This window comes from Oryctolagus cuniculus, chromosome 1 (genome assembly GCF_964237555.1).
Source record: "Oryctolagus cuniculus chromosome 1, mOryCun1.1, whole genome shotgun sequence".
NCBI lineage: Eukaryota > Metazoa > Chordata > Mammalia > Lagomorpha > Leporidae > Oryctolagus > Oryctolagus cuniculus.
This window is the reverse complement of record NC_091432.1, coordinates 205,362,756-205,386,413: the sequence shown is the minus strand read 5'-3', so window position 1 is coordinate 205,386,413 and position 23,658 is coordinate 205,362,756. Positions and strand designations below refer to the sequence as shown.

The 23,658-nt window shown below is 42.4% G+C and overlaps 2 protein-coding genes and 1 long non-coding RNA gene across 8 annotated transcripts in view; 2 read left to right on the top strand and 1 right to left on the bottom strand.

The window, feature by feature from the left end:
* The window catches only part of LOC103348915 (uncharacterized), a 40,416-nt gene extending 30,319 nt beyond the window's left edge, over window positions 1-10,097 (bottom strand). Inside the window, exons 1-2 of the long non-coding RNA XR_007923503.2 lie at window positions 9,846-10,097; window positions 7,327-7,396 (exon numbers count right to left, since the gene is read on the bottom strand). This is a non-coding gene — a long non-coding RNA (uncharacterized lncRNA). The remainder of the gene's footprint in view (window positions 1-7,326; window positions 7,397-9,845) is intronic.
* A 342-nt stretch (window positions 10,098-10,439) lies between these two features.
* PGAP4 (post-GPI attachment to proteins GalNAc transferase 4) lies at window positions 10,440-22,912 on the top strand. Of its 5 annotated transcripts, none has more exons than XM_070054983.1 (3): window positions 10,445-10,635; window positions 18,957-19,083; window positions 21,099-22,912. In XM_070054983.1, exon 3 carries the CDS (start codon window positions 21,176-21,178, stop codon window positions 22,385-22,387), a length of 1,212 nt encoding a protein of 403 aa, XP_069911084.1. In that variant the 5' UTR covers window positions 10,445-10,635; window positions 18,957-19,083; window positions 21,099-21,175; the 3' UTR covers window positions 22,388-22,912. The 5 variants fall into 5 exon arrangements, with proteins under 5 accessions (XP_008257186.1, XP_069911084.1, XP_008257487.1 ...); XM_070054985.1 differs by lacking the exon at window positions 10,445-10,635 and adding an exon at window positions 10,806-11,314; XM_008258964.4 differs by lacking the exon at window positions 18,957-19,083 and having other exon boundaries at window positions 10,440-10,635.
* Window positions 10,495-23,658, top strand: part of ALDOB (aldolase, fructose-bisphosphate B) — an 88,048-nt gene continuing 74,884 nt past the window's right edge. For both annotated transcript variants that reach the window (XM_070077580.1, XM_070077524.1), the window contains exon 1: window positions 10,495-10,635. The gene's annotated coding sequence lies outside the window, so the exon portion shown is untranslated. The remainder of the gene's footprint in view (window positions 10,636-23,658) is intronic.

Genomic DNA, 23,658 nt, shown 5'->3' with positions numbered 1-23,658 from the left:
GAGTATTGAGTAGCTACCGTTTTATTTCCAGAATGAAATACTAGAAGTATAAGAGTAGAAGACAGAGAAGATTATAATCTAAATGAAGAACTAGTCATTTTTTTTATTTGCCAGATGGTTTGCATAAAATTTCATTAACAAAAACAGTGTCCTACTTTTATCATAATTCTTGGTAACTTTTACTTTCTGGTGGTTAAGGGGTTTGCAGTTCAAGTGTATCCATGCTATTTGTCATTTAATTCATTGATGTAATAAATTTTTAGTGTGATGCTATGAAATTTATTTCTACTGTCAATGAACGAAAACTTAATTTTTTGGAACCTCTTTCATGATGCGAATTTGTATAATTAAAAACTACATCATATATTTTAGAAAATCTTTGCGTTTGTAGGAGAATGAGGGAAGCAGACAGAAAATGTCAACAACCAGTGGGTAAGTTTATCAGCTAATAATTATACTAGTTAAGTTCATTGTCTGTATATTCTTTTATGTGCATGAAATGCAGTTAAAATAGAAGTGGCTATAAAATACCTAACTAATTAAAGTGCCTGCTTCCAGTAGTGGTAGGATGAATTTGTGTATTAAACTCTTCTGCAGATCTCCTCTATAAAATCTGAACAAAATGTAAATGGGAACTGAAAGCAACCAAACCAGGCAGACATTGGAAAAGGGTTTACTTTTTCTAAGCTGTGACTTTTCTTTTGCCCGAGGTTATTTTTCATTCTACATGGCCACTGAAGCAGAAAACCATGGCTTTATAAACATGAGATAGCAGAGGACCACAGTTCAGTGCTGGCAGACAGCTGGAAAATTAGGGAACAATGCTAGAAGCAAGAGAACAGCAGTATGGCTGAGACTCAAAATCTGGGCATAAACCAAGTTCAAATCCTGGGCTGACTGCCAAACTACTCATCCCTGGGCAATGCCTCAGGGAAGCCAACTACAACAACCACCTACAGACAGGATTAGGGAGAGAGCCTGTGTCTAAAAGACAAACCTGCACTGTATGAGATTTATGTTTGACACTTTTTTCTTGACAGAATTCATACAACTTTGACAGCTCAAAGCTCTGCTTGAGCCTTCCTTGTTTGAGTGGCAGAAGACAGAGCCTGGAACTGGAAGAGCAGCTTGAAATTTAGAGGGGTACTCTAGAAGCAAGAAAACAGAGAATTAGCCCAAATTTTCCAAGTTTAATTTTTACCCAAACACTTGATTGATCACTAATCTACTCCAGCACAGGAAAGACACTCACGAGACCAGTCCAAAAAACCAGAAGTTGAGATGGCAGGGGGAACTCAGCAGAAATGTCAGCCGCTGCTGGAGACGTGCAATTTGAAATCTGAAATTTAAGTCTAGGTAAATGAACTGTTTACAAGAACAAAAACCCAAGAGTGCTCAGAATAACAGAACTCAGAGTTGCTATATTATCAACAACATCCAGTATTCAACCAAAATTTATTAGATGCAAAGTAAAAGTAGCACAAAAAAGCAACACTATTTTAATATCAGACAAAGAGAATTCAGGACAAAAAGTATTGCCAGATACAAGGAGATATTTCATAATCATAAAGGACATAACAGCCATCAATCTATGTATTTATTTATACTTAATAACAGAGCAATAAGATATATGGAACAAAAATGTCTATAACAAAAGAGAGAAACAGATAAATTCATAGCCATCTATCAGTTTTAACAGATTTTTTCTGTAACTGATAGAAATAAAAAAAAATCAATTTGGATAAATATGATGTAAATGACACTATCTCCTAGGATCTAGGACACTAGCTGGTGATTAAATAACACCAAACCTATGCTGGTGCTGCAGCTCAATAGGCTAATCCTCCGCCTTGCGGCACTGGCACACTGGGTTCTACTCCCCGTTGGGGAGCCGGATTCTGTCCTGGTTGCCCCTCTTCCAGGCCGGCTCTCTGCTATGGCCCGGGAGTGCATTGGATGGCCCAAGTGCTTGGGCCCTGCACCCCATGGGAGACGAGGATAAGCACCTGGCTCCTGCCTTCAGATCAGTGCAGTGCGCCGGCCGCAGCGCGCTGGCCATGGCAGCCATTGGAGGGTGAACCAACGGCAAAAGGGAAGACCTTTCTCTCTGTCCCTCTCTCTCATTGTCCACTCTGCCTATAAAAAAAAACAAACAAAAAAAACACTAAACCTAACCATTGCAGAATGCATCATTTACCCCAAGAGAGGTTATATTCTGGACCACAAAAAAAAATCTCAACAGAGTTTAAGAGAATAAAACTTTACAAGATGTCTTCTGATTTCAAAAGAATTAGAAATCAATGAAATTATCTAAATAGAGAGCTTAAAATATTAAATGTTTAATAACATACAAGTTAAAGAGGAAATTGTAACAAAAAACTGAATATATTTTGGTCTGAATCTGGAAGACAACATGGCCTGTCTTGTAGATGTAAGTCAACTTTTTTTAGTGCTTGTTCAAGGGGTTCATGTAAAACATGCCCATACGTGCAGGAACACAATTTCTGAATGGTTTCAATAATAGGACTTATCTGGATATGTGGTTATTAATTTATGTTAAATGGCCAACCTTTCTCTTTTTTAAAATTTTTATTTATTTACACAGAGTTAGAAGTTACACAGAGAGAGAAGGAGAGGCAGAGAGAGAGGTCTTCCATCCACTGGTTCACTCTCCAATTGGCCGTGGCCAGAGCTGTACCTATCTGAAGCCAGGGGCCATGATCTGGGTGTCCCATGTGGGTACAGGGACCCAAGGACTTGGGCCATACTCTACTGCCTTCCCAGACCATAACTGAGAGCTGGATCAGAAGTGGAACAGCTGGGACTTGAACCGGCACCCATATGAGATGCCAGCACTTGCAGGTGGTGACTTTACCCACTATGCCACCATACTGGCCAAAGCCCCCAACCTTTCAATAGCAAAACTCAAACTAATTCCCTGATATGAAATTATTTCTCAGGATAAGCAGTCACCTGGTGGCAGGCTGATTAAATTGTACATCTAATATCAGGGGAGAACAATCATTTATCTTCACAGATTAGATACACATTCTGGATATGGATTTTTCTTTCTACCCACAGGACTTCAGCCAGTATCACTATTCATGGCCTTGTGTGTGTGTGTGTGTGTGTGTGTGTGTGGTTTTTATTTTTTTATTTTTCCTCCATAAACCTTTTCTTTAAGGAATTCAAACCTCATGCACTTCATAAATACAACTATAAGAACATAGTGATTCTTCTGACCATACTCACCCTCCCACTCACACAAGACCCTTCTTCCTCATCCTCCCATTCTCAGTTTTATTTTTTTACTAATATCTAATTTAATTAACTTTATACACATACAATTAACTCTATATCAAGTAAGAATTCAACAAATAGTATGAAAAAAATTGTTCTTCAAGAGCCATGACAAGGGCTGTTCAAAGTCATTGTGTCTCAAAGTGTCATTTTCACTTCTATAGATTACCTTTTAGGCACTCTATTAGTCATCACAGATCAGGGAGAACATATGGTGTTTGTCCTATTAGGACTAGCTTATTTCACTAAGTATGATGTTTTCCAGTTTCATCCATTTTGTTGCAAATGACAGAATTTCTTTTTTTCCTGCTATGTACTATTCCATGGTATACCTATCCCATAATATCTTTATCCAGTCTTCAGTTGACGGGCATTTGGATTGATTCCATATCTTAGGTATTTGTGAATTGAGCCGCAATATACATGGGGTATGGATATTTTCATTCATTTCCAGAAATTTATTGATTTTTCTTTTGATTTCTTCAATTACCCACTGTTCATTTAGGAGCATGTTGTTCAGTCTCCATGTGTTTGCATATGTTCTAGAGATTCTTGAGTTTTTGGTTCCCACCAAAAACTTGTGGTCAGTGAAGATGCATGATTTTGATTTTTTTCAATTTGTTAAGACTTCCTTTATGGCCTAGCATGTGGTCTATCCTAAAGAAAGTTCCATGAACTGATGAGAAGAATGCGTATTCTGCAACTGTAGGATGAAAAGTTCTGTAGATATCCGTTAGGACCATTTGGTCTATAGTGTCAATTAACTCTTGTTTCCTTGCTGATTTTCTGTCTGGTTTCTCTGTCCATTGCCGAAAGTGGGGTATTGAAGTCCCCCATTACTACTGTATTGGAGTCTATGCCTTCCTTTAGATCCATTAACATTTCTGTTAAATAGCCAGGTTTCCTGTAATTAGGTGCATATACATTTATTATAGCTATATGTTCCTATTGGATTGATCCCTTAAACATTACATAGTGCCCTTCTTTGTCTCTTTTAACAGTTTTTGTGTTAAAGACTATTTTGTTTGATATTAGGATGGTGACACCAGCTCTTTTTTTTGTTTCTGTTATCATGAAATATCTTTTTCCATCCTTTCACTTTCAATCTGTGTATATCTTTGTTGGTGGGATGTGTTTCTTGTAGGCAGCAAGTAGATGGCTTTGTGTTTTAATCCATTCAGTCAGTCCTTACCTTTTAAATGGAGAGTTGAGGCCATTTACATTCAAGGTGACCACTGATAAGCAACAAATTGGCCTTGCAATTTTTCCACAAATATTCCTATTGTTTACCATTGGATTGCCTTTGTACTTTTCTGGAAGATTTTCTGCCTTTGCCTTCTTTCATAGTGATGACCGTGTTTCTGTGTGTAGCATATCTTTAAGCAACTTTTGTAAGGCTGCTTCTTCTTCTTCTTCTTCTGGTGACAAATTCTTTCAATTTCTATTTGTTATGGAAGGTCTTTATTTCACCTTCATTCATAAATGAGAGCTTTGCAGGGTACAGTTCTGGGTAGACAGCTTTTTCTTTTAGGATTTGGAATATACCTTGCCATTCTCTCTTAGCCTGTAGGGTTTCTGATGAGAAGTCAGCTGTGAGTCTAATTGGAGATCTGAAAATAATCTGGTGTTTCTGTTGTGCACATTTTAGAATCTTTTCTTTATGTTTTACTGTAGAGAGTTTGACTACAACGTGTCATGGTGAAGCTCTTTTCTAATCGTGTCTATTCAGAGTTCTATGTGTTTCCTGTACTTGGACATCCCTTTCTTTCTCCAAATTAGGGAAGCTTTCTGTAATTACTCCCCTAAAAAGGCCTTCTAATACATTCTTTCTTTCCATGCCTTCAGGAACTCCTAAGACCCATATGTTGGGTCATTTGGTAGTATCTCAATAATTTCCAACACTGCTTTTTAGTTTTCTAATTATTTCTTCTTCTTCCTCCTCCTCCTTCGTTTCCTTCTCCCTCACCTCTTCCTCTTTCTCCTCCTCCTCCTCCTTCTTTTTTTTTTTTTTTTTGGTCTCACTAAAATTTCCAGTGATTTGTCTTCTAATCTAGATAGTCTTTTTCTGCTTCACTGAGTCTATTGTTAAGGCTTTCCACATTTTCCAAATAAGACATTTCTTATTTGATCTATTAATTCTTCATTTCCAGTATTCCATTTTGATTTATCGTAAAAATCTTAATTTCATGGTAAAAATGTGTATGTCATGTATGGATTTCTTTAATTCATGAAATTACTTCTCATTACTTCTGAGTAATGCTGTGATAATTTTTTTAAATTCCAGTATTGTCATTTCTTCAATGTTTTCTTCTTCCCATTCTAGTACTGAAGTGTTGTGTTCTTTTGGGGGCATATTGTTGTCTTCCTTATTCTTGTTCTTGAATTGCTACATTTATTTTTAGGCATTTGTTGAGATGCTTTTTTTTTTTCTCCTTATGATGGCTTTTATCTTGGACTATTTCTCTGTGGCTTAGTGGAGGGTCAGCTGTTTCAGTGAATACCCAGATGCATTTGCTGGGTGTGGCAGCGAGCTCTGTTCAGTGTTCCAGGATGAAGGGAGTGTCCAAGGTGACACCCACATTGGGTGTGGTAAATCTTTTTTTTTTTTTTTAATAAGAGGGGAGGTTTGATCAGTTCTGTTGGCATAATCTCATGTTCACCTCCTCCCTTCCAAGGAGACCAAGGCCTGGGTGCTAACCCCAGTGGGTACAGTATTCATCTGCACTGCCATAGAACCACACAAAGGATCCTTGCAGTCTTACATATGAGCACCTATCTTGCAGCAATGACCCTCACTAGGGAATCAGGGAGGTAATGTGTGAGAGAGCAAAACATTGAAACAGCCCACAGTGACTGCCCAAAGACCCAGCCACACCTGTGCCCTCCCACACAACCACAGTGCTTTCACAGTCCCAGCACACAAGGCTCCAACAGTCACAAGCACTCAGGCACCTGTCAATTCTCTCAGCCAGACTCAGGTGTCTCCTCTCTGCTGGCTGCTGGGCACACAGACACAAGCTGCATCTGTTCCATATGTCCAAAATTGTGCCTGTCCTCTCTCAGCTAGTTACAGGACTCTGGTGCTGGGTGGCCAGGAAGAGAAAAACATGTCCCTTTGTTTTTCCTCTATGTTGGCAGGTACACTGTTCCCCACTGGGCTCCAAGCTTGACTCATGCCAGGGTTTTCCCACAGCTTTATCACCAGTGTCTTGGGCTGTTGCAATCTGGTCTCACTTAACTTTCCAAAGCTGGTGCTAAGGCTCTCTGCTGCTAGGGTCTTGAGTTGTGCATGTCCACAATGTTCCTCTAATTTGTGTGGCATTTCCTCTGCAGTTTCCTCCCTAACTCTTCCCTGAGATTGCACTCTCTCCATTTTTGTTTCTAACTATCTTCCCCTAGACTAGAGAAGTAAGCTCTCACCCTATTCCACCATCTTGGAATCTATTCATGGACTTTCAGAAGGCTGTTCCACTGTCTTGCTCTCTCACACATTACCTCCTTTTATAACAAAGGAAGTATGACAATTGCCTAATACTTTTGGAATTTAGTGGATTTATCACGGATCCCATCACCCAGACACAGCTGACACTACTGAATGTGGTAATGGTGACTAAGGTTTCAGTTATCACACCAGCTGTGAGACACCTTTGAAGGTAAGGAAGCTGTCCTACAAAATGTAGTATATTTCCTAAACCAATATCTAATATACAGTAACATCTATCTATGGCTAGAATTCAGAGATCCAGGAATCAAGGAAATACCCTTCTCACTATTACATCAAATAATTTACCTAAGGATTTTTTTTTCTTCCTTCAAACTTGGATTTGGGGGCTATAATACCCGAAGGAGGAATTCTTTGACCAGGGTATTCACAGTCTATTCAATTGGAGACTGAGACCGGTAAAGAAAGGCACCACTATCCAGCAGATTTAAATACCAAAGGAAAATTCAGTTGTTCTTAACAACTAGGCAAAGGAGATCTTTCAGGAACCCAGGAATTTACTTGCAAATCCATGTAGTACTTACAAGTCCAGTAGTCCTGGTCATTGGAGAACTGTAGTAATTTAATAAAGAGAGGAAATGCAGGCAACAAATCCTGTAGGATCAAACATTTGGGTCAATCAGTTAAAATGTCAGCAGAAAAAAGTGGAACACACAAGGGGTAGTGCAATAAAGAAGCCATGGTTATAAATTTAAATTTCATGATCAACCATAATGTGGGGTTACATTTTATGTGAATTATTTGTTTATCCCCAACCTGCACTTCAGTAGTAACAGTAACGATTAAGATTTTGTGTTTCCAGTGGGAGTATATGTCCAAACTGAATTACCCTATTTTGATATGACAGTTCAAAAAAGTTTTTGTATGTCCCTACTGATATGTTCAACTTTTATATGAAAAAGGGACAAGGAAAAGATACTGAAAAGGCAGAAGAGGTAGCCTTTACTGGATATTTTTCTATTTGCACCTCTTAATAAAACAACTTGCTCTGTTGATGTACATTGACCATATCGTGGGCTTCCTTGTCCTCCGGTTTCTGGTTGGGTTCAGCCAATAGGACACACTCACTGTCTCATTTTTTTTAAGGTGACGGGTGTCACACAATGGTCCCCCTTTTGTGGTGCTAGTAACTGTTCCCTTACTTTGCCCTTTAGTCCTGTGATTAATAATGGTTCCTGCTATTTCAAGTCCTGGGATACTACATCATGCCTTATTAGTTTTCCTGAATCTCACCCACACTTCAGAATAGACTTTTTTAAATAAACTCTCCTCAGTTATCCTGTTACAGTGATATTTCTGATGATAATATTAGTAATATTGACTAGTAAGGATATTGCATTGATGTTATGATTATTATAATGATTATTATACTAATATGCTGGTAGTCTCTAATCCTGTAACTTATGTTATTGTTATTCCCTTTTTTTTTCCCATTTTTACTTCACTTCAAGAGACAGTATACTTTGTTAAGAGAAAGGGCTCAAGGGTTTAAAGTCTGGCTCTGGCTCTGCCTCTTTCTAGCAGTCTGACTTTGGGTAAGTTACCTAGTTTTCCTAATCACCTCGGGTTGATGATGAAATGAGTGAAGATATAGTAGTGATTAAGAGTTAACATGTTAAAAGCACTTAGAACATTATTAGCCATAGGAAGCACTCAGTGTTTTATTCTCTTATTCAGAATATTTATCAACCTGATAATGATGCACTTATTTATTTATTATCTATCTCAAATGGAAGCTCCCTAAAGGCAGAGACTTGATTTTTTCAGTGCTGAATTCCCAGTGTCTAGAACAGCACAAAAGAACTTTCTGTGATGATGAAAATGTTGTGTATCCACACAATCTAATACAGCTGCTTCTAGCCACATGTATGTATTGGGCATTTTAAACGTAACTAGGACTGGTGTAAGGCTGACTTTTTATTTAATTTTAATCAATTTCAACTTAAATTTAAATAGCTACATGTGGCTAAGGATTACCAGATTGGACAGCACATTTTCCATAGGCACTTAATGGATTTCTGTTAAACAAATAAATAACCATTAACCATTTATTGAATGCTAAACATTTTATTAGGCATGTACTAATCTCTTTACATACATTATTTCATGTAAATCTCTCAATCAAAAGGAGTGAAGTATTACTATTATTATTCTTATTATATAAATGAGAACACTGAGCTACAAAGAAGCTAATTAGTTTGTTGTAGTTAGTAAACAGATGGGAACCCTGCACTGGGCCATTGTCAGTGGCCTGAATTGGACTCAAGATTGCCCAATCCTTGGATTCCAGGGTTATTAGGATTGCTGGTTATCCTTCCAGGAACTGGGAATACTTTCCCAAGCTCTCCTTCTGTGCAAGATCCAACTGTTACACTACCCAGTCTTACATAGACTTTCTGACACTCCTAGTGACAAATTCTTTGAGTACAGGAGCCACATCATTCTTATCTCATTCTCATCTGTAGTGTTGGCACCATGTCAGAATAATCCTTATTAAAGCTGGTTGAAAAACAGAGGATAAATGAACACTCAGGTGGATGGACGTGATGCTGTAAAGGAACCTGTATTCTAACATCAAGTATACTAACAGCCAAGAAGAAAGCAGATGAGCAAGGACTGGATTGAATGGTTACCTCATGACCAATTAACGAGTTGAGATCCTCACTAGTCAATATTACTAATATTATCATCAGAAATATCACTGTAACAGGGTAACTGAGGAGAGTTTATTTAAAAAAGTCTATTCTGAAGTGTGGGTGAGATTCAGGAAAACTAATAAGGCATGATGTAGTATCCCAGGACTTGAAATAGCAGGAACCATTATTAATCACAGGACTAGAACAGATGTAGGCAAAGCAGATAATAAACATTTTGGGTTTTCCGGGTCATAAGGTCCCTGTCACAGCTATCCAATTCTGTAGATGATAACCATGTTCCAATAAAACTTTATGCTCCTCAAAGTGAAATTTCACAGTCTGACATCTTGAAATATTATACTTCTTTTAGTTTTTTAGCCATCTAAGATTGTAAAAATCGTGCTTACCTTGTGGGCATCCTGTAACTACTGGCCCCGGGCCAAGACAAACCGACCAGAATCAGAAGCAGAGAAATGCAGTGGCGGAAATGAGAAAGCCTTGGAGGAAAACCTTGGGAAGAGGGGCAAGGCCTGGGAAGAATGCCACCGGCTTTTTGTGTTTTTTTTTTGGACCTCTACATTTTTTCCCTCCCCTGAGTCCTTCCATATTTCCTGCACTGCTGTTCAGGGATTGTTCTCGACCAGCGAGCACGTTTGCTCACAGTTCGTGTTCCTTTTCCCGGGACCATTTTGTTCAAGTAGAAAGTATTGGGGAAGACTGAAACAGTCGAGACCCAAAGTAATCGCTTTCTAATACAGCGCTTCCAGGCACTAAGAGAGACCGTTTCGTTCACGTGAATATATCTCCACGAGCCCACTTGAAATATAACGTCGGCTTCCGTCCCCCTCACAAAAGGACCACGACCCGTGTTTGCAGGACTTGGGGCGACCCTTGCTTTTCCCTCGCTGCCCATCAGTTGGCGCCTTTTGCTGTCCTTTTTTTTCCCAAGCCAGCTTCGGGGGCTGCGGTTGCTCCGCAGCTCCTGAGTCACGTGACCTGTCGGAGCGCTGGGTGCCCTGCGCCGGCGATGCGCCGCGAGAGGAGGTGAGGCTTCTTCGCCCACCTAAATCTCGCCGCGCCGGCTCCTCGCCTACCTCAGGATCCGGCAATGGCGCCTCCGCCGAGATGAACCAGCCTGGGCGACGGCAGAGGCGGCCCTCGGCGTGCGTCAGTTACGAAGCTGACTGCCTCCAGCAGGTAGGTCCTCAGTGCGCGCTAACTGCCCAACCCTTTTGGCACGGTGGTCGGAGCGCCCACGATGAAGAGACACAGGAGTAAGGGGCCGGGGTCGGGGTGTCCGCGGCTTGGCACGGGGAGGGCCGCTGTAGGGGGTGGCGCAGCCCAGGAGGCCTGCGCCCCCGCCGCGCGCTCCGGGCCAGCGGGCTTCGCTGGGCCGTACCCGCACTGCCGGCCGCTTCCTGCCCCGGCACTGCGGGATCCGCCGAAGGGCGTCCCCCTCGCGGCCGGGGCTGGCGACAGCGCAGAGATAAACTAGCGTCGCGGCGAGGGCGCCTCGCGGTCCCTCGCCCTGCAGGCTGAGCTGTGAGGCCGACAGAAAGAGGCGACCCAGAAGCGGGGAGCCCGGGTGAGACCCCCGCGGAGCTGGGCACGGCGCAAGCGCCCGAGGGCCCACCGCCTAATGGCCGCCCGGGAGCGGCGGACCCTCGCCGCGAGTCTGCGCCTCAGGTCCGCAGGTCGTGCCCAGCGCGCCGCTGCCGCGTTGGAAGCCCGGGAACCGGGGAAGGCGACCCTGCAGAGGAATCCCTCTCAGCTCCCAGAAAGATCAGCTGAAGAGAACCAGCGCGGCGATGGAGACTGCCGGCCTCGGTGTTCGGGTGGGGAAACTGAGGCCTGAGCGCGATGGGCACTGCCCAAGGTCAGCGGCAGACACTAGATTCACTCCTCTTGGTTTTCCAAGAGTGACTGTTAGGGTCCCCTGGGTGTGTCTCGCCCCCTTTCTGGACCCTGGGCTCGTGTCGCGCGTGCCGCACTGCGTGTCTTGGGGCGTGAGATTTGCAGGGTCGCTCTGACCCATACATCTCCAGCTCTGCCCGTGCTCCCCAGAGGATCACAGGGCGGCGCCAAAGATGATCTCACCATGCGGACCCTCAGCAAAACCTGCAGATGTGTGTGTGTGCGCGCGCGTGTATTTCCCCCAGGAGACCTAAACCTTGTAAAGGGAAATCGGGTTTCTCTCTTTTTTTTGAGGGGGGGGGGGGGGAGAAAAATGCATTTTGAGAGTGCATAATGAGGTGAGAAGGGAAAGCTGTGTGCTCAACACCTGACATCATTACAATTATCAGAATGTTTTTATTTTTTAAAGGTAAGCTTATTACAAAACATTCAGGAAACAGAAAAAGTAAATGAAAATGAAGATGACTTAAAACTTCATCTTCTAGATAGAGATTTTCTGGATATCCTCAAATTTTTCTCTACTTACACAGATATGAAGTTTTAAATCAACACAAAGGTTTAATTTTTTAATTAAAGATTTAATTTGCATGTCTTTCATTACCTGTAGGAATCAACACCTTTTCCCTCTGAGTATTAGCCTTTTATTTTTGTGTGGATGAGTTGACTGTTAATTCTTTTGCCCATTTTTCAATTTGAGTATCTTTCTGTTCCTGATCTTTAAGCATTTTTAGGTACTGCATATTCAAGTGTAATTATCAGCCAATTATGTTAAACCAAAACAAGGATTTCCTGACAATATTTACTCATTTCAATTTCAGATAACCTTTATATAATACTTTGGTCAATTTTTATTGTGGTGGTAGTTACAGGGGTGTATAAATTTGACAGAAACCACTGTGATGTATAATTAAATGGTGCATTTTATTGTTTGTAAAGTATATTTCAATGAAGTTGATTATTTTAAAAGCCAGGAAAATTATGGTGCTGTGTAATGGAGTCTGGCACAATGCTGCCATATGTGGTAGAGGGTTACTAAGTGGTAGCTATAAATAGAAACAGTCCAAAACAGTGACAAATGAATGCCTTAGGGGAAAAGCGCCTATTGCTGGCCCTGGTACTTGAAGAATAAAAAAAGAGATTGTTTCTGATTGAGGGAAGTCAGGTTGGCTTTTGGGAGAGGGTGGTTTTTGGACTGATTCTTGATAGTTAAGTTAGCATGTGTGAGGAGAAGATATAGAGCTGGAAAGATAGTTGGAACTGTATTTTGAAGAATCTTGGCAAAGAATTTGTACCTTGATCTACAGTCATTGGGAAATCACTGAACAGTTTTGCAGAAAAGAGTGCTATGTTTGCTGCTTCAGAGTGTCAGGCAGGTGCTGATAATGTAATAAATTACCATCATTTGCACAGTGTCTTATGTGAGACAAAGGACTTTCATGGCCATTGTCCCTTTTAATCTTCATAATGCTGCCATAAATGAGATTTCCTTTTGGTTTTCCTATTTTGCAGAGAGACAAAATGGCTGAGAGAGAGAAATTATTTCTTTATATAAATTGACCTACTTAGGGAGTATTAGAATTGTACCCAGATCTTTTGGCTTCAGATATGTTGCTCATTCTGGGGATTAGGAGCCCAATTAAGAGCCTGTTGCAATCCCCTGGCCTGGGGATGAGGGGCTGTTGGAGTGTGACAGTGAAGAGGGCATGACAATGAATAGGGGAGGAGAGGAAAGATAGATAGAAAAGAAACCATGGGAGGGGAATGGGGAAGTGATTAGCTGGAGGTGAGAAGTCAGAACTTACCAGTCTTTGGGACCCAGATGCCTGGACCCAGATGTCATTCATGTAGTGGGCTGACTTGGGAAACAGGGTCCATTATCACATGCTTATCTCCTGATAAGACTCAGCCCAGTATTCTGCAACGTATATCCCTATGGCTCTTAGTTTTAATTTTCAGAAGCTACACTAAAATGCAACTCTTGTTGTTCCATTTATCCATCCAAGCCCTAGTTCATGTTCATCTCTTAGTATCTTTGTCCTTTACTGTCTTGCCTGAGTCCTTTACCCTAGAAGTGATAACAGGCTGAATACAATTGATGGAATAGTTTCAAAGAGTTTGCAAGGCATAGATAACAACTGAGTAAATATTAATCCATAAAACTGGGCTGCAGTGGTCTGGTTGTTACCTGGCCAAATACCAATCAGTTCACAATATTGCTGGAGTATAACTAGAGCAATAATGTAGACATTGTCCTACTTCTGTCCCATCCCTGTGATTGGGCTCCTTCCACAAAACTACTGGTGAAAAATCCTAGGGACTTTAGCTTTGTTGCTCCAAGGCCAATAATCTTAAAGCCATATCAGTCAAATGAAATAAATCATAGATTGTGTTGAACACCATAATGGCAGGATGGAAGATATAATGCCTCAGAACTGAGCAGAAATCCTGATGAAAAATGAAGGAAGTTCCATATATGGAAAAAGTTGTTTATTATGACAATTTACATGGGAGATTTCAGGCAGCAGGCAGTCTTGCCTTGGAATGTGTGTTACAATGTTCCTTTACTATTCTTTTGGAATAGGCATCTTGTTGAGCTTTTTGGCTATCAGCAAGGCTTGTGATTAACACTTAAACTTTACTGCTGGAGAGGGGTACCAGTTAGGCTGACAGGCAGTCTGTGGTCAGTGTCTTTCTGAGCAAGAGATTCAACATGGAATTACAGTGACTTGCTTTCTCACAGGCAGTTGGTATAAATGTTTAATGAAATGATTTTTATAATTTTTTGAAATGTATAGGAATGAAAAGGTCATTTTGGGATATGATTATCATTTTAGCCCTTGTTTATACTCCTGTGGAAACGTGGTCTTCCTACTTTTTACTTGTTGAATATTATGATTAGTGGTGAATTAAGCCTGTGAATATAGAGGGGATTAAAATTATGGTTTTGCATAAACTGATGGGGGGTGGGATTTGGAGAAAGCCGAGGAGTGAGGTAAATGTAGTTGTCTTCTTGGAGCTATACCTGTGGAATGCATAAAATCTGTTCTTTTTTATATTAAAAAAATTTAAATATTCTTGAGAGGCAAAGACATAGCTCCCAACTACTGGTTCACTCCCCAAATGCTCTCAAAGCCAAGAATTATAAACTCAATCCAGGTAGCCCAGACCCAACTATCTGAGCCATGACTGCTGCCTCCTAAGGTCTGCATTAGCAGGAAACTGGATTCAGGATCCACAGCTGGGTATCAAAGCCCATCATTCTGTCGTGAGATGCAGATGTCTCAACCCTGCATCAAATGTCCATCCCTAAGAAAATATTTTAAAAAGCAAACAAGAACATACTCTCAGCTTGTTCGTTAGTTTACACCTTTCTGCCAACAGGTGCGGCTGAGGAAGCATTGTTACAGGCTGTCTTCCCACTGCCATCACATCTAAGTCAGAGCCTCCTAAAGAGCTGTAACTGCTGCAAAAGCTCTTCAGGGGCTTGAGCTTTGAAACAATCCATGAGGAGCCGTTTTGAGGAGAGAAGAACATTTATGGACCATATAGTAATGAGAAACCTAAACACCAAGCACTCTAGGGGTTTTGGATGTGGCCTGTATCCCACTGTGGAGGAGGTGGGTACAGCTGTGGCCACAAGGCCACATGAGGTAGATGGAAGAGTTGTGGAACCAGGGAGGGCTGTCACATGATCAGGTGCCCACTTTCCTGTGAAAAAGACCTTTCTTGTTGCCATTAAAGATACTTAAGGACATCACCACAGGGATAAATTTGAACAGTGTAGGAAAAATTGAAGTGCTTAAAATTGTGACTGACTAGGCAGTGGCAGGAAGAAGGGCCTTGTTTTGTGACATTTGATGCCCTTACTCCATGGATAATGTTGTGGCCTGTGAATAGCCACTACAGTGAAAGAAAGTTCTGTTAAAGAATCTGGCCAAAGGGGTTGACCTAGTTCTGGAAACTGGTTCTGGAAACGTGGAGGTGGCTTTAATAACAGTGATGACTTTGGTCATGAAGGAAACTTCAGTGGTCATTGTGGCTTTGGTGGTAGCTGGGGTAGTGGATGTGGTGGCAGTGGAGATGTATACAATGGATTTGGTAAGGATGGAAGCAATTCATTAGGTGGTAGAATCTACAATGATTTTGGCAATTGCCATAACCAATCTTTAAATTTTGGTTGCATGAAGAGAGGAAACCTTAGAGGCAGAAGTTCTGGCTCCAATAACAGTGGGGACCTATATTTTGCCATATTTAAATTAAGGTGGCTATGGCATTTCTAGCAGCAGCATTAGCAAAAGGTTTTACTTACTGCCAAGTAGCAAAGCTTAATGGGAGAGGAGAGCCAGAGTACTGACAGGGCAGCTATAGGTACGAAAGTTTTGTGAACTCCACCAAGCACAGTGGTTCAGGGCCCACCTATTACAAAGAAGACATGTTTTATCAGATGCCTAGATTCAAGTCCCAGCTCTGCTTACCATTCCAACTTACTGCTAATACAGACCCTGGGAGGCAGTGGGTGATGGCTGAAGCAGTTGGGTGCCTTCTGTCCATGTGAGAGACCTGGATTGTGTTCTAGGCTTCCAGCTTTGGCCTGGCCTAGCCCTGGCCATTGTGGGTAGTTGGGGACTGAACCAATATGATAGCTCTTACTTTTGACCTTCCTATCTCTCTCTTTCTCTCTGCTTCCCAAATAAATCAATATTTAAAAAGAAGACATGTTTTGGACAGTACTCATATGCCTGGGCAAAAAGCTAAGACTCTATTTATGATTTTTTTTTCTATTTATGATTAGTCATAAATAGGTTACTGTAGATTCTGTTGTACGGAAACCATAAAGCATTCCAACAAAATGTTTCAATATAGTTTTTTTATTGTACCTATGGCATTTATTGCTAAATATAATAGTCTGATCATGATACGGAATATGTGTATCTTTAAACACACACACACACACACACACACACACATTCTCTTGAATGCCTACATAACTCAGCGTAGCTAGATTTTCACCAGGCCAGTCATCTAGTTGTTGAATGAAGTATCTCATCCTGGCTCCCTTGGCACATGGTGTATGTGGTAGATTGCATTTATTACTCCAAGTATTTCTTGTCCTTTTGTGGAGAGAGATATATGTCCTCAATCATTGACTTTAGGCTTTTAGTACTTTTTCTTGTAGGAAAATTACATACCTCTGCTTTGTTGAACTCAGGAGTTGTTATGTAACTTGTTCCACTCAGTGAAATGGGTGTGGAAATGATGTGTCTGTCACTTTTTAAAAATGTGTTTTTATTTATTTTTATCTACTTGGAGGCAAAGAGAGAGAGAGAGAGCGCTATCGATCTTTGATCTGCTGATTCACTCCCCAAATGTCTGCAACAGCCAAGGCTGGGCCAGGCAGAAGCCAGGAGCCAAGAACTCCATCCAGGTCTCCCCCACAGGTGGCAGAGGCCCAAGCACTTGAATCATCATCTGCTGCCTCCCAGGATGCACTAGTAGAAAGCTGGATGAGTAACAGAATAGCCAGGAAATGGAATGCAGGCTTAACCTCCTGCACCACAACACTGGCCCCATGTGTCATAAAAGCTAGCCTGTGGTTCACTCTCTCTCTCTCTTCTCTCTCTGCAACAAAACTAGCAATGTTCAATAAAAGGCATTCTCATCTGCATAGTCCTTGGAGTACAGATGACATGAAATAAAGCCATGATTGACCCATAATAAACAAGTAACGTGAATAAGAAATAAACTGTAGGGGGCTAGTGTTGAGGCATAGCAGGTAAAACTACTACCTGTGATGCCACCATCCTGTATGGGCACCACCAGTTCATGTCCAGTCTGCTTCACTTATGATCCAGCAACCTGTTAAAGGCCTAGGAAAAGCAACAGAAAATGGACCAAGTGCTTGGAACCCTGCCCTCAATGTGGGAGACTTGGATGAAGTTCCTAGCTCCTGAAATTGGCCTGGCCCAGCCCTGGCCATTGCAGCCATCTGGGGAGTGAACCAGAGGTTGAAGATCTCTCTCTCTGACTCTGACTTTCAAATAAATAAATAAATCTTTTACAAAGGAAAGAAGAAAAGAAATAAACCTTAGTACTTTGAAACCATTTGGGTGATCACTACTGAAGTCTGTCCTGTTTCATGCAATGTTTAATAAGGGAGGAGAGGGCTGGGTTTTATCCCCTATGAGCATTCTAGAAATTTCTCTGAGCAGATTGCAAGATCCTTTCTTTTCACATAAAGTCCTGGAAATTGGTCTGCTTTTCCTCTCTTGAATCTTCTTTCTCACCCTCCTCTTACCTGTGGGAAGAGAAAATTCCTCTTTCCCATGGTTTTAATCAGTGGATGGTGAGTAGACTTGATTTATGACCCACTTAAGCAAGGATGCAAATGTACCTGCATGTTTTCACTCAGCCTCTTATGCAGCTTCAGAAGAGCACTTCCCAAGTGGCAGTTTCTTCTACAGCTTGATCTGGAGAGAGAGGCATGCGGAAAGACATGATTCTGACCCACAACCTGGAGCTGAACACAGCTATCCACAGATTAATGTTACTAATTTTAAGTTATGAAGCCTTGGAGCTGTTCTTCACCCAGCAGGAGCTGATCACTGTAGGCAGGGACCATATGTCCTGGAACTGAATCCTCTTTCTGTCCCTAAATGTTAGTGGAACAGCAGTCTGGCAGCCATATTTTTAAAAATAAGGTACTTTATGAGATGTTAATGATTCTATTATCCCCAATTGGGCAGCATAGGAAACATTACCTAGAACTAAAAATTTTTTATATCAATAATAGGTGCTTTCATTTTTGTCCTATCTGCCATGTCGTAGTTACTGATAGCACCTACTATGTGTGTGGCATTTTCCAAGACCTACCTTATCTTTTTAAAACATTTTTTTTTTTGACAGGCAGAGTGGACACTGAAAGAGAGAGAGAGAGAGAAAGGTCTTCCTTTGCCGTTGGTTCACCCTCCAATGGCCGCCGCAGCCGGCGCGCTGCGGCCGGCGCACCACGCTGATCCGATGGCAGGAGCCAGGTACTTCTCCTGGTCTCCCATGGGGTGCAGGGCCCAAGCACTTGGGCCATCCTCCACTGCACTCCCTGGCCACAGCAGAGAGCTGGCCTGGAAGAGGGGCAACCAGGACAGAATCCGGCGCCCTGACCAGGACTAGAACCTGGTGTGCCGGTGCCGCAAGGTGGAGGATTAGCCTAGTGAGCCGCGGCACCGGCCTTAAAACATTTTTTAAAGATTTATTTATTTATTTGAGAGGCAGAGTTACAGACAGAGGGAGAGACAGAGAGGTCTTAAATCCACTGGTTTACTCCCCAAATGCTGTAACTGCCAGAGCTGGGCCAATCCGAATCCAGGAGCCAGGAACTTCTGGATCTCCCACGTGGCTGCAGGGGCCCAACCACTTGTGCCATCTTCTACTGCTTTCCCAGGTCATTAACAGAGAGAGAGCTGGATCAGAGGAGGAGCAGCCGGGACATGAACGGTTGCCCATATGGGATACTGGCACTGCAGGCGGAGGTTTAGTCTACTGTGCCACAGCGCTGGAGAGCCCTGATCTGCCTCATCTTGTTGACTCTATTTAATTCCCTCTCCTAGATGGGTCCTTGGGCAGTGTCAAAGGCAAGGAGAACAGTGTGAGAAGGAAGCAACCTGAAGGCTTGCATTCTCAGAGCCATTGTACCCTGCAAATGTGAGCTCAACCTAGTGTTTAGCTTCCACTCTGGTAAGGCTGTATGCATGTGTAACCACATGATATATTAACTCCTTTAACCCAAGCAGATTAGAGTAGAGGTGATCAGTGTGCAATATCCTGGTGTTCACACACCTCAAGCCAAGAGTTGTGTGATATTCAAATCTCTCCTTCCTTATGTCCCTCTGTGGGTGCCATCCAGATCTCTTACTAGTTATGGAGTAGTCTGATTCACTCCTGAGGTCTTGCAGAACAGTCTTCTTCTGTTACTGAAATGAGACTTGTCTTTCTGCTTTTTGAATTGCCATTATCATCCTACTATAAAGAGAGGTTTGGTATTTTACATGACTGACTGTTAAAGGCAGGGCAGGCTAAGTACTTTAATAAGCAAGTACAAAGGTCACTAGTTTCTAGACACAATGGTTTACACATTGCTCACCACAGTCTACTCTAGGTTGGGAGGGTGCTGGGAGGTGGGAGGCAGGAAGGACCTCTGTTTTCATGCAGTTATTCAGGATGCCATCTGATGTCTCCAGCCTCTCCCCAACCCCATACCCACTCCAGGGCTCTCCATTCAGATGAGGAAACGGTCAGTAGAAACAGAGTAGAACCTGCTTGCAGCCCTTCTAGCTCAGGTGTCACACCTCTCCCTTTGATCACATTTTGCTGGCAAGGCCAAACACATAACCCTTAGGCTAGGAAATGAGATTACCTGTGAGCCCTAGAAGGTGAGAACATGGATATGAAAGCACTGGCAGACTGCACCATGGCAGTCTCAGATGGGGCCTGGGAAATCCTTCCTTCCCAGTAACTTACAAGCTAGACACCTTTTTTCTAAATTTGTGCAAACTATTACGCTGGTACGGCAAAAGGTTTACAAGGGGTCTTCTAAAAGCTAATGGAAAAATGCACATTATTGGTTCATTCCATTCTCCCACAAACTTTTTAAAATCCTCTGGGTACTTTCTGTTCTATAGACACCCTTTGATTTTTGCACTGGCCTTACTGGCTGGTGCAAGCTTGTTTTCTATCAGAGCATTAGATCTTCTTACTCCTAAAATATTACTTGCGTTAAAATATACAGATTTATTTTATGCCTTTTTTTACTCTACATTATTTTACTCCCTAACACATTTGATATTCACAGTAACTGTATGAGTTATTTTTATTTTTCTGCTTTGGAGCTGAGGAATCTAAGATGTAAGGAGGTGCTGTGATTTCCCACTAAGTGAAGTAGCAGAGCTGGGATTCACACCACTGTGTGTCTCAGTCCCAGGCCCCGAGTGAATCATCATATCACACAACATTCCTTTCTGTACCAGGCTTAGGGCAACTGCCTCTTCCATCTTCACCCCTGCCTATACCTCCCTTCCCTCATTGAAAAGCTGCTCCAGGGACCTTCCTCTGTTGCCTTTTCCTCTTTCAAAGTCTAGGGCTCTAGAATTTGCTTACAAATGGAAGGTAATTTCCCTCACTGGTTCCCATGACAGTACTCCTTTAAAAAATAGAACAATCAGGATTAAATTAATATGTAATATTAATATAGTTACATGAAATCAGAAATAAGGATGAAAGGTAATGTTAAATAACAGACGTTTTGGGGAGTTCTGAGTATTCTTTCTCTTCTTTGGGATATGCAGAAAGAGTTTTCAGAAATTACTATGCACAATCAACAAGTACTGTTGGAACTTGCTCTAAATGTGTGTATATTCTCTGTGTCAAGATTTGCTTTTGTAGCTCTGTTTTAAGAACCCATACCTGTGGCTAGTAAATAGAAGTAATAATCTTAGCCTAGCTGCTGACTTGGTGGTACATTATAAACCCCACTCAGCTTCTTTATTAGGCATGAAGACTTGGTTGAATGCACCAAGATCTCATTACTCATAGAAATAATAAAGATGTTCCAGAATCGTTAACAGATAAAATACTTTAAAGTCTCTAGCAGCTACACAGCCTTAAGCTGGAATTCCTAATTTCGTGTGTGTTGAGTTCAGTTCTTGGAAATGTTTAAAGCTACCTTTACTATTTTCTGCTGTCTCTTTCTGTAGGTTTGATATGCAATGATTCTGGCCTGAGTTCCAGGATGGTTTGTTCTTGGGACCAGACGTGACCAAAAGTTGACCTCATGAGCACATCAATCTCTCCCGCTGCCATGCTCCTCCGGAGGCTGCGGCGACTCTCCTGGGGCAGCACTGCTGTCCAGCTCTTCATCCTGACAGTGGTGACATTTGGCCTACTGGCCCCCTTGGCCTGTCATCGGCTTCTGCACTCGTATTTCTATCTGCGCCATTGGCATCTGAACCAAATGAGCCAGGAGTTTCTGCAGCAGAGCTTGAAAGAGGGGGAAGCTGCCCTCCACTACTTTGAGGAGCTGCCCTCAGCCAATGGCTCAGTGCCCATTGTTTGGCAGGCCACCCCCCGCCCCTGGCTGGTGATTACCATCATCACCGTGGACAGGCAGCCTGGCTTCCACTACGTCTTGCAGGTGGTGTCCCAGTTCCACCGGCTGCTGCAGCAGTGCGGCCCCCAGTGTGAAGGGCATCAGCTCTTCCTGTGCAACGTGGAGCGCAGTGTGAATCATTTCGATGCCAAGCTGCTCTCTAAGTATGTCCCTGTGGCAAACCGCTATGAGGGCACTGAGGATGACTATGGCGATGACCCTTCAACCAACTCGTTTGAGAAAGAGAAGCAGGACTATGTCTATTGCCTGGAGTCATCCCTGCAGACCTATAATCCAGACTACGTCCTGATGGTGGAAGATGATGCCGTGCCAGAGGAGCAAATTTTTCCCGTCTTGGAGCACCTTCTGCGGGCTCGCTTCTCCGAGCCCCACCTCAGAGATGCCCTTTATCTAAAGCTCTATCACCCAGAGAGGCTTCAGCACTATATCAACCCAGAACCCATGAGAATCCTGGAGTGGGTCGGTGTGGGCATGTTGCTGGGGCCCTTACTTACCTATATTTACATGAGGTTTGCCAGCCGTCCAGGGTTCAGCTGGCCCGTCCTGCTCTTCTTCTCCCTCTATAGTATGGGGCTGGTTGAACTGGTGGGCCGGCACTATTTCCTGGAACTGCGGCGCCTGAGCCCTTCTTTGTACAGCGTGGTTCCTGCCTCTCAGTGTTGTACCCCAGCCATGCTCTTCCCTGCCCCTGCAGCCCGCCGGACCCTCACCTACCTGTCACAGGTGTACTGTCATAAAGGTTTTGGCAAGGACATGGCCCTGTACTCACTGTTGAGGTCCAAGGGAGAGCGGGCCTATGTGGTCGAGCCCAATCTGGTGAAACACATAGGGCTCTTCTCCAGTCTCCGGTACAACTTCCATCCTAGTCTGCTCTAGGGAGCCAAGAAATGCTTCTCTGGAATTGGCCACTTTTTAGAGATTCAAATATTGTGCTCTTTATTTAGACACGGTTGCTTGCAGATATTTCCTTGTTTAATGTTGCTAGGAGGAAAGGCACTGGGACAGCTGAGGAACATATGGAAGTCAAGAACCTTGGCTTTGGTAACCTCCTGGCAACGGCAGCAGTTTGCCACAGCCCCAGACCTCTCCTTCCACACAGCCACACTGCCTCATGCAGTCTGACCCACCCAGGGAGGGCGCATTTACATACAAGTTACGTTCTCTGATTGTTTTAAGCTTCTCTTTGTGATGGAGCTTGTGACTGCCAAAAATCTTGTGCACAGTATTATTATGACCGATTTAGAATTTTGAGTAGAATTTGGTGAAACATAAGATTCTTCTGAATTGGTGTTTTTCCTCATTGGGTATGAGAATGAATGTATGTTTAGAATATATGCCCAAAGAGGCAGGACCAGTTCACTTGTTTCCTTAACCTGGTGTAATAAAAACTGGTGAAAGCCATGCAGTGCCCAGCATCTTGAAGGCAGGTGATCTGGCTTTTCTGTTACCTGGCGTTTTCTTTTCCAAGATCAGATGAGATCGGGTGCATTCAGGGTGGTATGGCCGTAGACTCTTTTCCCATTGATCTCTAGTACATTGATAATCCATAGGATTAGTGAGAACTTGAAGGCACAGCACAATCTGGAAGAGTCTTCTGAATCATCACATTGCTTATGTCTAATAGTGATTTAGTATTGAATGGTTCTATCCTATGCTGATTCTTTGACAGCTGGACATTTCAGAAGGCTATAAAATGAGTAAGGTCTTTAATAGTAACATGTACTTTTTCCTAACTTTGCTGGCTAGCTGTTCACCCTCATCTCTTTTTCTTCTAGGAAACATTATAGAAGAAAAAACATGGGCTGTGAAGTCAGAAGATCTGAACTTTTATTTCAGATCTCTGCCATGTGCTGATTATATGACCTTTAGCAAGTCGTGTAACCACTCTAGTTCTCAAATTTTTCACCTGTGAAATGAGAACAGTAATACTTACATTTTAAAGTTGTCTTGAGGATTAAATTACAAAATATGTTTGTATGTTTGGGCTTCACAACTGCTTAGTATGTAGTGGATGCTCGGTAAATTTCTCTCCTGTAATAAGCACATGAAAATCAAGTGTATTTTAAATTTTTTTTATTTAAATGAGTTACAGAGATAGAGGGAGACACATACACACAAAGCTCCCCCCTGCCCCCCACCCTGAGATA

Coding starts and splice junctions, on each gene's coding strand:
- PGAP4 (XM_008258964.4), top strand. CDS start 21,176: ATGAGCACATCAATCTCTCCCGCTGCCATGCTCCTCCGGAGGCTGCGG.